Source organism: Rhineura floridana, chromosome 3, assembly GCF_030035675.1.
Source record: "Rhineura floridana isolate rRhiFlo1 chromosome 3, rRhiFlo1.hap2, whole genome shotgun sequence".
NCBI lineage: Eukaryota > Metazoa > Chordata > Lepidosauria > Squamata > Rhineuridae > Rhineura > Rhineura floridana.
In genome coordinates, this window is record NC_084482.1 from 134,065,618 (window position 1) to 134,078,171 (window position 12,554).

General features: G+C 45.0%; 1 protein-coding gene across 1 annotated transcript in view; it reads right to left on the bottom strand.

Annotated features, from left to right (window-relative positions):
• The window catches only part of LOC133380553 (inter-alpha-trypsin inhibitor heavy chain H3-like), a 71,506-nt gene that overhangs the window by 40,169 nt on the left and 18,783 nt on the right, over window positions 1-12,554 (bottom strand). Inside the window, exons 4-8 of the mRNA XM_061618012.1 lie at window positions 9,259-9,363; window positions 6,041-6,203; window positions 5,602-5,712; window positions 5,229-5,354; window positions 5,029-5,145 (exon numbers count right to left, since the gene is read on the bottom strand). Of these exons, the coding sequence (XP_061473996.1) occupies window positions 5,029-5,145; window positions 5,229-5,354; window positions 5,602-5,712; window positions 6,041-6,203; window positions 9,259-9,363 (622 nt within the window). The remainder of the gene's footprint in view (window positions 1-5,028; window positions 5,146-5,228; window positions 5,355-5,601; window positions 5,713-6,040; window positions 6,204-9,258; window positions 9,364-12,554) is intronic.

Here is a 12,554-nt window from a genome sequence, read left to right on the forward strand (position 1 = left end):
CCACCACCACCTTGAACTTCTGAAGGTGGTGGAACTACCAAAAGAGCCCCCTCTGCTGATCTCAACACCCAAGAGGGAATTAGACAGTCTTTCAAATATTTGAGACCTAAGTCATTAAGGGCTTTAAACACTAATGTGAGCACCTTGAACTGGGCTCAGAAACAAACTGGCAACCAATGCAGCTGTTTTAAAACAGTGGTTATAATTGTAAATGGAATCCCAACCAGTAATCTGGCTGCTGCATTTTGGACCAGCTGTAGTTTCCGAGTTGTCTTTAAGGGCAGCCCCACATAGAGCACATTGCAATAATCCAGTCTGGAAGTTACCAGAGCATAGAGCACTGTGGCCAAGTCTTCTCTGTCCAAAAGGGACCAAAGCTGGCAAACCAGCTGGAGCTGGAAAAAGGCACTCCTAGCCACCAAGCCCATCAAAATCTCCAGTGACAGTGTTAGATGAAGGAGTACCCCTAGGCTGCAGAACAGACACCTCCGTTGGGCTTGCTCTAACTGTGACATCCAACTCTGTCCTAATCTGATCAATTTTGTCCGTAAAGTGCCTTGCAAAGTTGTTACAGCAGGCCTCTGAAGGTGTCAGAGCAATGCTCTCTTGGCTAGATGACAAAAGCCCATTCATCACCCAGAAAAGCTCTGCCAGCTGGCTATTTGTGAATTAGGCTTTCTTCACTGCCACCACTGCTACATGGTAGGCATGATACTGCAGCCTTACCCACGTTCTGTCAGGTTCGGGCAGAGATTTGTGCCACCTGCACTCCATTCACCGACCTTCCTGTTTCATCGCACGCACATCACTGAAATATAAAGGTGACCTACGTGCTCCATAGCAACAGCAGGGACACTCAGGAGCGATCATGTCAATGGCTCTATTCATCTCACTATTCCACAGTGAGACAAGAGCCTTGACAGGAGTACTAGCCATGCCAGCCAGAAACTCCCCCAGAACATTCAGGAATCCACCGGATTCCATAGGTCTCTGAGGGCATACCATCTCTGAGGGCAGACCATCTCACCTTGCAGAGTGGAGTAGCTACATTCAACCCAAACCTTACCAGGTAATGGGCCATCCATGACAACAGGTTCACAGTGAGTCCTCTAATCAATGGCATAGTGCCAATCTGCTCTGTGGCAGACCAGGCCAAGGGTATGTTCAGCCAAGTATCTCGTGCCATTGACATATTGGGACAGCCCTATGGTTGTCATGGAGGCCATGAAGGCTCAGGCTGGTCCATTTGAGGCAGCCTCACCATGGATATTGAAGTCCCCCAACACCACCATGAAAGGGTTCTCCAATACCACATCCAAGATCACCTCCGCTGGCTCGGTTAGGGAGGTTGTAGGGCAGTGGGGTGGACGGTACATTAATAACATCCCTGTTCTGTCTCTCTGGCCCAACATCACAAACAGTCCCTCAACCCAAACACAGTGCGGATTGGTCTCCTGGTAAGAGAGATGGAATTTTTATGGATGGTTGAACTTCCCCTCCCTGTCCCTCTGACCTGGAATGGTGCTGCACCAAGTACCCAGGCAGGCACAGCTGGGTTAGCACAGGGCCACTGAGCTCACCCGCCCAGATTTCAGTTACACATGCAAAGTCCGCCCCCTCATCCACAATTAAGAGCTCTACTTGACCACAATCAACTATGGAAAAATCTGTATCAGCCATTTTCCCTCTACAGCAGCACATCTTCCAGCTCCTTTAATCATGGGTTGAAACTATGCCTATGTACAATCAGGCTGCCTTTCTGTGCCATACCATGAAGTCTGGGCTTATATCCAGTGTGATGCCAAATAACTCTCCCATAAGGCACAAGGATTTCCACTTGTGTAATGGGACCTTCCTCCCCCATGCTCCCCCTAAATCTGTTCTGCAGGAGGTGGGAAAGTCCCTTTGCACAAATGTAAATCCTTGTGCTGATGGGACAGCTACATTGGATACAAGTCTATCATTTGTTAAAATTTAACATGCCTGACCTGCATACTGATGCACACAGCTCAGCATTTCCACTTTGTTCCTCCTCTAATCAAAAGGAGAAACAAACCACAGAATGGCTGGCATAATGTCATGGCCAAACGAGCACTCATGGTTTGTTCTTGACTTCCTGAACATGGTTTGAGAGAAACAAACCATGAGTGCTGGTTCAGATGTAATGCTAAGCCAGCTGCTCTCCCACTCAATTAAGGGAAGAGCAAAGTAGGGGCCATCAAACTGTGTGTACCAGCACACCTTGTGTACATTATGTTTAACAAACCATAGCTTAGCATTCTGTATGAATGTGGTTTCAGGATCACACTGACTTTTTCCTATTCATGTGTGTGCTCATGGATGACTTCAGGATGCTCAAACATTTAGGCTACCCAACTTTTGGGAGGCTTGACTCAAAAACTTCAGGACTTATGGGCACTTCCAGCCAGCCAAATTTATTCAGTGAAATTAATCACATAATGGGATGACATTTTCTAACCCAAGACATGACAGTAGAAGAGGAAAGTATTAAAAATAAAAAAGAATGTGCTAGTTTGGTATGATTTTCCTATAAAATAGCTCCTTGCTTCTTAAGAAAGGAAAACACTTGTAAGAAACTTTTTAAAAATTACCAATGCCAGACTGAAGCAGGAGCAAAAGACTCAGATCCTGATCCTGGCATTTCCAGAGTGTACAGACTGCATATGAAGCACATACACAACCTCCTTTAAAAAGATAAAATATCTCTCATGACCCAAATACCATGCACTGTGAAATGGAGGACTCAGAGGAGGCTGAGGCTCTGGCTCCGGCCTTGGGAGAACAACTGCTAAGGCTATCTTCAGGACTCTCTTGACTGGAAGACACAGCTTTGCTGCCGTCCTCCGATTCAGAGGATGAGTCTCTCATGGTACTACTGTTTCCTCAGCTCTGAAGGAGCCAAAGGTTGCAGAAGAAGGTGAGGGTCAGTCAGTGATTCTGGAGAAGCAAGGCTCACTACACTCCAGGTCCAGACAACATATACAGTACGGTCCCACTCATATGGCGGGTTACATTCTGGACCCCCGCTGTAAAGCGAAAACTGCTGTAAAGCGGAACTCATTGAGTAGAATGGTGCGTGATGCCTGAAAACGGCCGTAAAAGCGGAACAAGTGCCGTATGAGTGGGGCTTTAGTCTAATTGCGAATAATTGCAACTGCTGTATTAGTGAATCGCTGTAAAGCGGGGCCCAACTGTATAAGGCTTCAGTTGGAGCTAGGTGCTTGCAGAGCCAACAGCTTGCAACAGGACCCTAGGAGCTCTCAAAGATTCTGTAGGAGCTCTGTGTGCCTCAGACTCTTGACTTGGGTTTCTGATGGGACACTGCTGGGCTTCCCCTGTGAGCATCGAGCTCTTGTAGAGCAGAAGACTATCAGTTATCAAGTGACTGATGGAGAAGGGAGAGCTAGGTGAGGAACTACCCTTATTGCTACTTCTCCTGAACTGTCTCAATCTTTTTTTTCCCTAACTCAGCTCTGTTCTCACAGTCTCAGCTTTTGGATTGGGGAGGCGACCTGTGTGTGCAATGCCCATTTGTGCATTCAGTTTTTCATCTACTGAGAGTTACATATACAGATGTTTCATCTTGCACATGGATGGCCTCTAACTGGATCATGGCAACTGAGTCTCCCCTTACACACACACACACAGCGCTAAAAACACTTTTCAGCCTCTCTCATGCTTTTTGTGAACATCCTAACCAATGTGGAATTTATGTTCAAATGAGAGGCATGAGCAGCACAAAATCAGGTTTGATCATCACATATGAAAACAAGCTGAGAAAAAAGAACAGAGAACCAACCAAACCTTAAGACTAGGAAACAGTAGCACAACAACTTCTGGAAGGCCACCACTCTAACCACTGGCCATGCTGGCTGGGGCTGATGGGAGTTGGAATCCAACAACATCAGGAGGGCAACTGGTTCGCCGTCCAAATATAATGAAATGTTTTCCTGAATTACAGAGCAATCCAAACCCTCCTCACATTGAACTGCGGGGAGCGGGTTAGACTAGGCAGAAGTGTGGATTCCACACACACACATCCAGCTGAGCAGGTTTTCTGATAGCAGCCCTTGGACCACTCCCTTCTACCCACCAAATGTGCAGGTGGGTGGGAGTGCCACTGGCAGGCTGCCCATCAGCAGCAGCCAGTCAGCCAACCTTAGATCTGCTGGGCTGGTTCCTGAGCCTGATCATCCTACACTCCCTTCCCACCCTTCTGCTGCAGCCACCCTGAGTGGCAGGGCTATGGATATAGTAGTGCCCCCATTGGTCCACAAAGCCCTGTCAGCAGCAGCAGGGGAGTTTGGATTATGCCCTAAGGATATAATCTACATAATACCAATATTGTGTGATCTTCACTGGCTCCTGCTATATTCCCAATCCCTGCCTTACAACATGTAATAGTGTAACTCAATAGAGAAGAACTTTAGCAGAAAAGCTGAAAGGAAGGAAATATAGCTTGGCTAGGGTTGGCATCAGAGGGCACCTGCCAAGGGCTTTACCTTAGCAGGGGGCCACCAGGGCTGTTGACCAGCGCCCCCTAGCCCTGTTGCTCCAGCTCCTTGCCATTGCTTTGCCACCCACCCACTCTCTGTCTCTCTCTCTCTATCTCTGTGGCCCAAAGGAAGAAGGCAACTGAGGGATGAGAGCGGGAAGCTGCAACAGCCCCCTTTGTCTGCTCACTCTCCTGCTCTTTCCCTCAAGGGTTTGTAGACACAGCAGGCTGAGAGGAAGTGGAAGAGTGAGTGGGCAAAGCTAAGGAAGCAAGCCCACTGAGGGCATTTGCCCAAGAGCCCTTCAAAACCAGTTTTGTTAGACTGGACACAAAAATATGACTAAGCTTAGATTCAGGCTCTAAGTGCCTAAGCATTTACTCAACAAAAGTATCCCATAAACTCTCTGGGTATTGTGACTAAACTGTGTGGAATAAATGATTACAGGTACATCCTCTCTCTGCTGACTTAAGTGTTGGTGACCTTTAAAGTTGACTTTAGACTATTTGATTACCTGCTGTAGTTTTCGTCCAGACATTGAGATACTGACATCTATGATAAAAACAATGTTCTTAGGTAAATGTGAAACATTTTGTGGTGCAAAGAAGTGTACAAAGTACCCATTGACAATCTGAAAAAGAGAAACAAAAATTTGTGTTGGATGATATTACAATCACATCCACTGGCACATCAGTTAAGATCAGTTCTGTTTACCTGTAAATCACCTGGGGATTCTCTGTTGACATCATATTTTATGATGAAATCTCCATTCAACAGTGTTGTTGGACAATTTACACAGGTCCGTTGTTGGTCAATGGTGGGCTTGAAAGACACGTGGCCCTGAAAGCACAAGCACCTGTCACCTTAAGATTTTAACAAATGATTCTGAAAGACCTTTGTATTCAGTCTGGCATTACTGTAAAATATTGCAAGATAGTTGGTACCTTGTATAGGAAGCACTTTGAAAGCACAAGGCAAAGCTTCGAATAAATGTCTAGCCCAGATCTTCCAGTTAATTATTGCTCTCTCATGTTTAATGGACATTTTTAGTGCTTTAGAACTGTCTTTATGTATCATTATAACATACCTTTTTCCCTGAGAAAGTCTTTTGTATGACTGGCAACAAATCATTGGTGATGAACGATCCTTCTGCCTCCAGATAGCTGATGCCCTGGGGCTCAAATATGTTTGCCTCAATCTGAAATGTTAATTTAAATAATGCTATCATTGACAAAGTCACAAACGTAACAATTCAGAGGTAGATCCACTAAAAGAACATGAGATAAATACATGTAAACAACAAATTTCCTAGACAACAGCTGAAAGAATGATAATTTCTAAACCCTTCTTTGAATCAGAAAAGCACATTTACTAACAATCTTAACGATAGTAAGCATATTTGTAGCAATCATGGCTATGGCAGAATCTCTCATCTTCAACAAGGTGCATTCAGTTCTTTAAATTTCTGTCACTCATTCAAGATTATTTTGATCTATAGCAGATTTACAATATATAAAGGATGTTACCTCAAAGTTATTGACAAGCTGCTTTGGGTTTACTTTTAGAAACAACTCATATTTTCCAAAGATTCGCTTCAACAGCACCTCAAAGGTCAACTCAAAAGTGATCTTGCTGGCTGGTGCTATGTTGACTGAAACACTGAATTTTTCCGTTTTTCTCCCAGAAGCCCTTTATGTGTTACAAAGAAGTTTATATAAGATATTGAAGATGGCACCACATATGCACTGTATTGTGGATATAATACAGGGTCAGCCAACTAACAGTTCCTGAGCTGGTAATCCTATCAAACTGTATTATTTATTTATTTATTAAATTTATATCCTGCCCTTCCTCCCAGGAAGAGCTCAGGGCAGCAAACAAAAACACTAATGGCATTTTAAAACATCTTATAAAACAAAAGACTTTAAAACATATTAAAATAAAACATCTTTAAAAATACATTAAAACAAAACATCTTAAAAACATCTTTAAACATCTTCAAAAACATCTTAAAAAGCAATTCCAACACAGATGCAGACTAGGATAAGGCCTCTTCTTAAAAGGCTTGTTGAAAGAGGAAGGTCTTCAGTAACAGGTAAGAGAGATGGTGCCTGTTTAACATTTAAGGGGAAGGAATTCTAAAGGGTAGGTGCCACAGCACTAAAGGTTCACTTCTTATGTTGTGCGAAATGGACCTCCTGATAAGATGGCATCTGCAGGAGGCCCTCACCTGCAGAGCATAGTGATCGACATCTTGTATTGCAACTTCCATATCTTGAAATAATTAGCAGGGGTCAGAATATTAATGTTAAATCAATAGCAACAATGATTTTGCCATTATGTTCAACAAAATGTACCCATAATTCAGGGGCAACCTTTTTTTGACTGAGGGACACATTGACAGTCAACCACCTCCCTGAAGGCCACATGTCAGCAGCAGGCCAATGTATTTGTGCATGTATGTACACACACACACACAGCACTCATACAGACCAGAGACACAAATACACTCACTACACATGCACATTCACTACACATATAGCACACACATACACTCAGGAGACCTGCAGGCACATGACACTCTCTCCCCAACACATACACACAGACCTCCTGATAAGATGGTATCTGCAGGAGGCCCTAACCTGCAGAGCACAGTGATCAACTGGGTATATAAGAGGTAAGATGATCTTTCAGGTATCCTGGTGCCAAGCTATTTAGGGCTGTGTATTAAAGGCCACCGAGAGATCAAGTAAAGGTCATCCATCAGGATGGCCAAGGGAGATTCAGTCTCATAACCAGGCCTGAACCCAGATTGGAATGGGTCAAGATAATCCGTTTCATCCAAGAGTACTTGCAATTGCTGTGCCACAACCCTCTCACCTTCCCTAAAAAGGGAGTATTTGTGACTGGGCGGTAGTTGTGACATACCAATGGATCCAGGGTGGGCTTTTTCAGGAGAGGTCACACCCTCTCTCAAAGACACATTGACCACATCCTGGATCCACTCAGTCATACCCCCTTAGCAAGCTTTAATAAGCCAAGAAGGGCAAGGGTTGAGAGGACACATTGCTGGCCACATTGTCACAAGCACCTTGTCCATGTCATCAGGCCCATCAACTGAAACTGATCCCAAGAAGTTGCAGCAGACATTGCACTGGACACCTTACTGGGGTCTACAGTAAATATAGATGGGGCATCAAGACTGCCATGGTGGTGAGCAACTCTACCCTTGAAGTGTCTTGCAAACAATTCACTGTGGGCTTCCAAAGGATCTAAAACTCAGTTTCCTGAAGATGACATTAACAGACCCGACAATATGGAAAAGCTCTACCAGACGGCTACTTGAGAATGAGATGAAGGCAGAGAAGTGGGTATGGTTATGATGTTTTACTCATACCCAATCAGCCTCACAGCACATCTTTTGCCACTTGCTCTCTAGCCATCGTCCAGCCTGTTTCATTGCCCTTAGTTCACTGGTATAACGAGATGCAAACCTGGCTCCACAATGCTGCAAAGAGCAGTCAGTGGTAACCATGTTAACAGCCCGACGCATCTTGTTGTTCCACAGCGTAACAAGGGCTTCAACAGGGTCACCTGCTCTATGTATTGGAAACTCCTCCAGGGCATTCAGGAATCCAGTGGATCCCATTAGTCTCTGGGGTGGACGATCTTAATCTGTATACCACCCCTACAGAGGAGGATTAGAGCCATAAATCCAAACTTCACCAGGAAGTGGTCTGACCATGACAATGGGGTGCCATCCAACACCACCCATCTCCAGATCACCCTTTCCTCCATCTGGAGCAAAAAACAAATCGAGGGTGTGTCAGACTGGTGACAACTTGAAACAGTCCCATGGTCGTCAAGGAGGCCAAGAATTCCCAAGCCACTTGTTTCTACTTGTAAAAAGGAAAGAAAACGTTTTTAATTTGCCCGGGCCCTGAGATCTTCAGGAGAGGCCCTTCTCTCAGTCCCAACACCCTCACAAGTGCGATTGGTGGGGACGCGAGATTGGGCCTTCTCAGTGGCTGCTCCTAGGTTGTGGAACTCCCTTCCTAGGGAGGCACGAATGGCCCCCTCCTTGCCATCCTTCCGTTGGCAAGTAAAGACTTTTTTATTCCGACAGGCTTTTGGGATAGAAGGTGTTTAGGATTGGGCTTTACAAGGCTTGTTTTATTGTTTTATATTATTATTTGTATTATTTTAAATTGTTTTTAGATTTTTAAGTGCCTTTAAGGTTTTAAGGTTGTGCATTGTTTAATTGTATTTTAATTGTATGTTTTTCTATGTTTTTAACTACATGTAGTTTTATTTGTAAGCCGCCCTGAGTTCCAGTTTGGAAAAAGGGCGGGGTAAAAATAAAGTTTCATTCATTCATTCATTCAAAAAGTGTTTCCATAATTGAAGCTGCAATCCTATTCACACTTACTAGGAGTAAGCATTATTGAACACAGTGGGACTTACTTTTGAGTAGACATGATTGCTAACATCATATCTGTCTTTTGGATTTTATGTAATGCTGTTCTTGAGCGCATGTGTTCTGTAAATGCAAAACCCTGGCTCTAAGACTGCACAACTTTATAATGGAGTTTGATCACTCCTGCCCATCAAAAGCTGCTCATTCTAGTACATATTGGTCCGCATGATATATCTATTTCAATCCCACTGAAATCCTAATTTTTGTACACAAATTTTGTTTAATCCAAAAATAAGCTAAGAGGATATGGAAGGGTCTCACTCTTACTTTACAAGACCTGCAGTCTGTCCTCTTGAAACTGCCTGTTGATATTGTTGATGGGCAGCCTCTTTTTCCTTTATAGTTCCAGGATAGGTGACACCATCAATAGTCCTATAGAAGAAACAACAGGTAAATTATCTGCATTTCTATGCAGATATATGAAAATATATTCACTGACCTTCTTTGCAATTTATCAAATTAATCAAATTTCCTCCCTGTAAATTATAGTTTATAGGGTTTCATCTTGCTGGATACATTGTATATTGAACATTTTCGATTGTCTCAAATGTTACACCAGGGGTATCTAATGTGGTGATCTTTAGATGTTGTTGGACTCCCATCATCCCTGACTGTTGTCTCTGCTGGCTAGGTTTGATGGACGCTAGAGTACAATATTGGCTACAGCTAGATTAGATTTTTAAACCATGTAAGCATTATTATTACTATTATTTTGCAGTGTCAGTGCACAATTTATGTCCTGCAAAAAAGAAGGGCTCAGTGGTAGAGTTTGTGCACATATAAAGTCTCAGTTTCAGTCCCTGGCATCTTCATGTAGAACCTGGGAAAAAGCCCTGTCTGGAACCCTAGAACAAGGGTGGGAACCTTTTCTGGCCAGTGGGCCAGATTGTTATCTCCCCACTCCCTGGTGGGCCAAATTTGACAGGTGGGCAGCGTTGCCTATTTGACAATCACCTAACATCATTATGACATCAGGTGATGCTGCACTTTGAAATCCCAACTGTTGGGATTTCAAAGCACAGCACTATTTTAAAGCCCTTTTGCTGTTTGCAACTGGCTCTGACAGCCCCTGCGCTCCTATTTTAGTCTCCAGTTTTTGAAGATTCAAATTGGAGTGCTTTCAAGCAGCCCAGAATTTGTGTTTGACCCTCCAAGGCTCAAAGAAACCCCTGCCCCTATCCAAATCCTTGAGGCTCAAACAGGAATGCTGCTTCAACTGAGTAGGATTTAACCCCTGTTCATCAGCTGATGAGTAGGGATTAAATCCTTCTGTTCCTGCTGGGAACATATAGCTCATATAGCTAACAAAGAATTTAACCCTGTCTTTCTGCCCATCAGCTATGTCACCAGAGATGTCAGCTGATGGATGGGTGGTCATAGTTTGGAGAAAATGGCCTCACGAGCCAAACTGGACACCCTGGCAGGCCAAAACTGGCTTGCAGGCTGGAGGCTATCCACCCTTGCCCTAGAGAGCTCCGGCCAGTTAGTAGACAAGATTGGGCTAGATGGAAATAACTTCCTACATTCCTATGAGATGAAAGTGGAAGCGACAGCTATTACCCCAAAGATGATCTTGATGAACTCTTCTGCGAAGGTAGCTGAGGAACAGTGACTGGGTTGATGAGGAACAGCCACAGAGCTGCCCTCCCAGCACTGATGTAACTACAGCTTACGTGAAGGGCACCGGGATGGGACAGGGAGGCAGGAGGTCAGGGCTGTGTGTACACACTGGGAAAGCCAATCCAATGCTCCTGCCTGTGTCTTTGCACAACCATGACCTTGCCACCACCCTGCCCCACCCAGTGCCATCTTGGTAAACTGTAGCAATGCCATTATCAGGATGGCTGCTCTGCCCCATCGGCCAATATTATAGCTGAGAGATGATGTCACTAACATATTATGAACCACCTTGTTATTGTTCTAATTAAAGGCAGTAAATAAATTAGATTAATAAAATTAAAAAGGTTTTATTTCATTATTTAAAATATTTCTGCCTTACCTTTCTAGCTACATGTTCAAGGTAGCTAATACAACAGATTGGGTTGTACTAAGTGCTACTCAGAGTAGACCTGTCAGGCCCAGGATGCAACTCAGGAACCAGACCAGAAGTTGTAGTTAATTCGTGTTTTATTAGAGTAATGTCCAACAAAGACTGCGCTTTCTCATGAAGCAATACAGGGATACAGGTCCTGCGACATTGGGAGAAAGTTGACAGAGCAAGGGGCTGCTTCCCGCCTGTTCTTTAAGAAGGGGCTAAACGGGCGTGCAACCTTTCGCTCCTCCTTAACTCCCCCTCAGGTACTGCCCGCCTTCCCCCCCTTCTCTCCTGTCTTTTCAACCGTCTGCGTGTGCGTGGTGAGCGGGGAGGCATCACCTCCTCCTCTTCTGAAGTGTCCGATTCCCCTATGGGTGATAAAGAAGAGGCTGAGGGTAAACCATCTCTCCGCCTTTCTGCTGTGATCAGCCCTCCCTCTTGCTCTGAGCTGCGGAGAAGGGAGGGCCTGGGAATGTCTGGGGGGGATTCTAAAACTTCAAGGCTCTCAGGCTCCCCGTTGCTAGGCGACCCTATCTCTGGCATGTCCTCTGTTTCGGCTTCGCTCCACAGAGGGTAAGTTCCTCCCTCCTCCCTCTGCCAGCCATTTGAATCCTCTTCTGACAACCCCCCAGGAGCCCAGCTCATCCTCCCGACACCATCCCCCTTCTCAAGCTGTGCCCCCCTCCCCCTGTCTGGCTTGGGGCGGTGAGGAAAACGTTGATGGAAAAGTTTTACTAACTCTGGAGCATGCACATCATCTGCATTTTCCCATGATCTGTCAGCCACTCCATAGCCCTTCCAGTGAATCAAATACTGCAGCTTGTGGCGTCTGATCCTGGAATCCAAGATTTCCTCAACTTCAAACTCAAGCTGCTCATTTATCAGGAGTGGGGACCCAGGAGGCTCCTCCGGCCGCAGCTCACTGGGAGGGGCAGCTTTCGTCAAGAGGGATCGATGAAACACAGGATGTATTTTAAACGTGTCAGGTAGCTTCAGCCGGTACGCCACGGGATTAATTTGAGTTTCTATTTCAAAAGGACCCACCCTTTTGTCTTGTAATTTTCTACATTTGCCCGGCATCTGGAGGAAACGGGTGGACAGCCATACCTGGTCTCCCAGTTGAAGGGGGGGGCCCTCCTTCCTGTGCAGGTCAGCAACTCGCTTGTACTCTGTTTTGGCTTCGTTTAACTGCTGTTTCAGTGTTTGTTGCGCCGCTTGCAATTCTTGTAGGAAGTCCTCAGCTGCCGGTACCAGCATTCCTTCTGAGCTGCTTGGAAAGACTTTAGGATGGAATCCATAATTCGCAAAGAATGGGGTTTGTTGAGTGCTGGAGTGTAGAGAATTGTTGTAGGTGAACTCTGCAAAATGCAAATATGATACCCAGTCAGTCTGTTGATAGGACACATAACTTCTTAAATATCTTTCCAAAACGGCGTTCAAGTGTTCCGTTTGCCCATCTGTCTGGGGGTGATGGGCGGAGGAGAGTTTTAATTCCATCTGCACCTGTTTCCACATTGCTCTCCAAAAT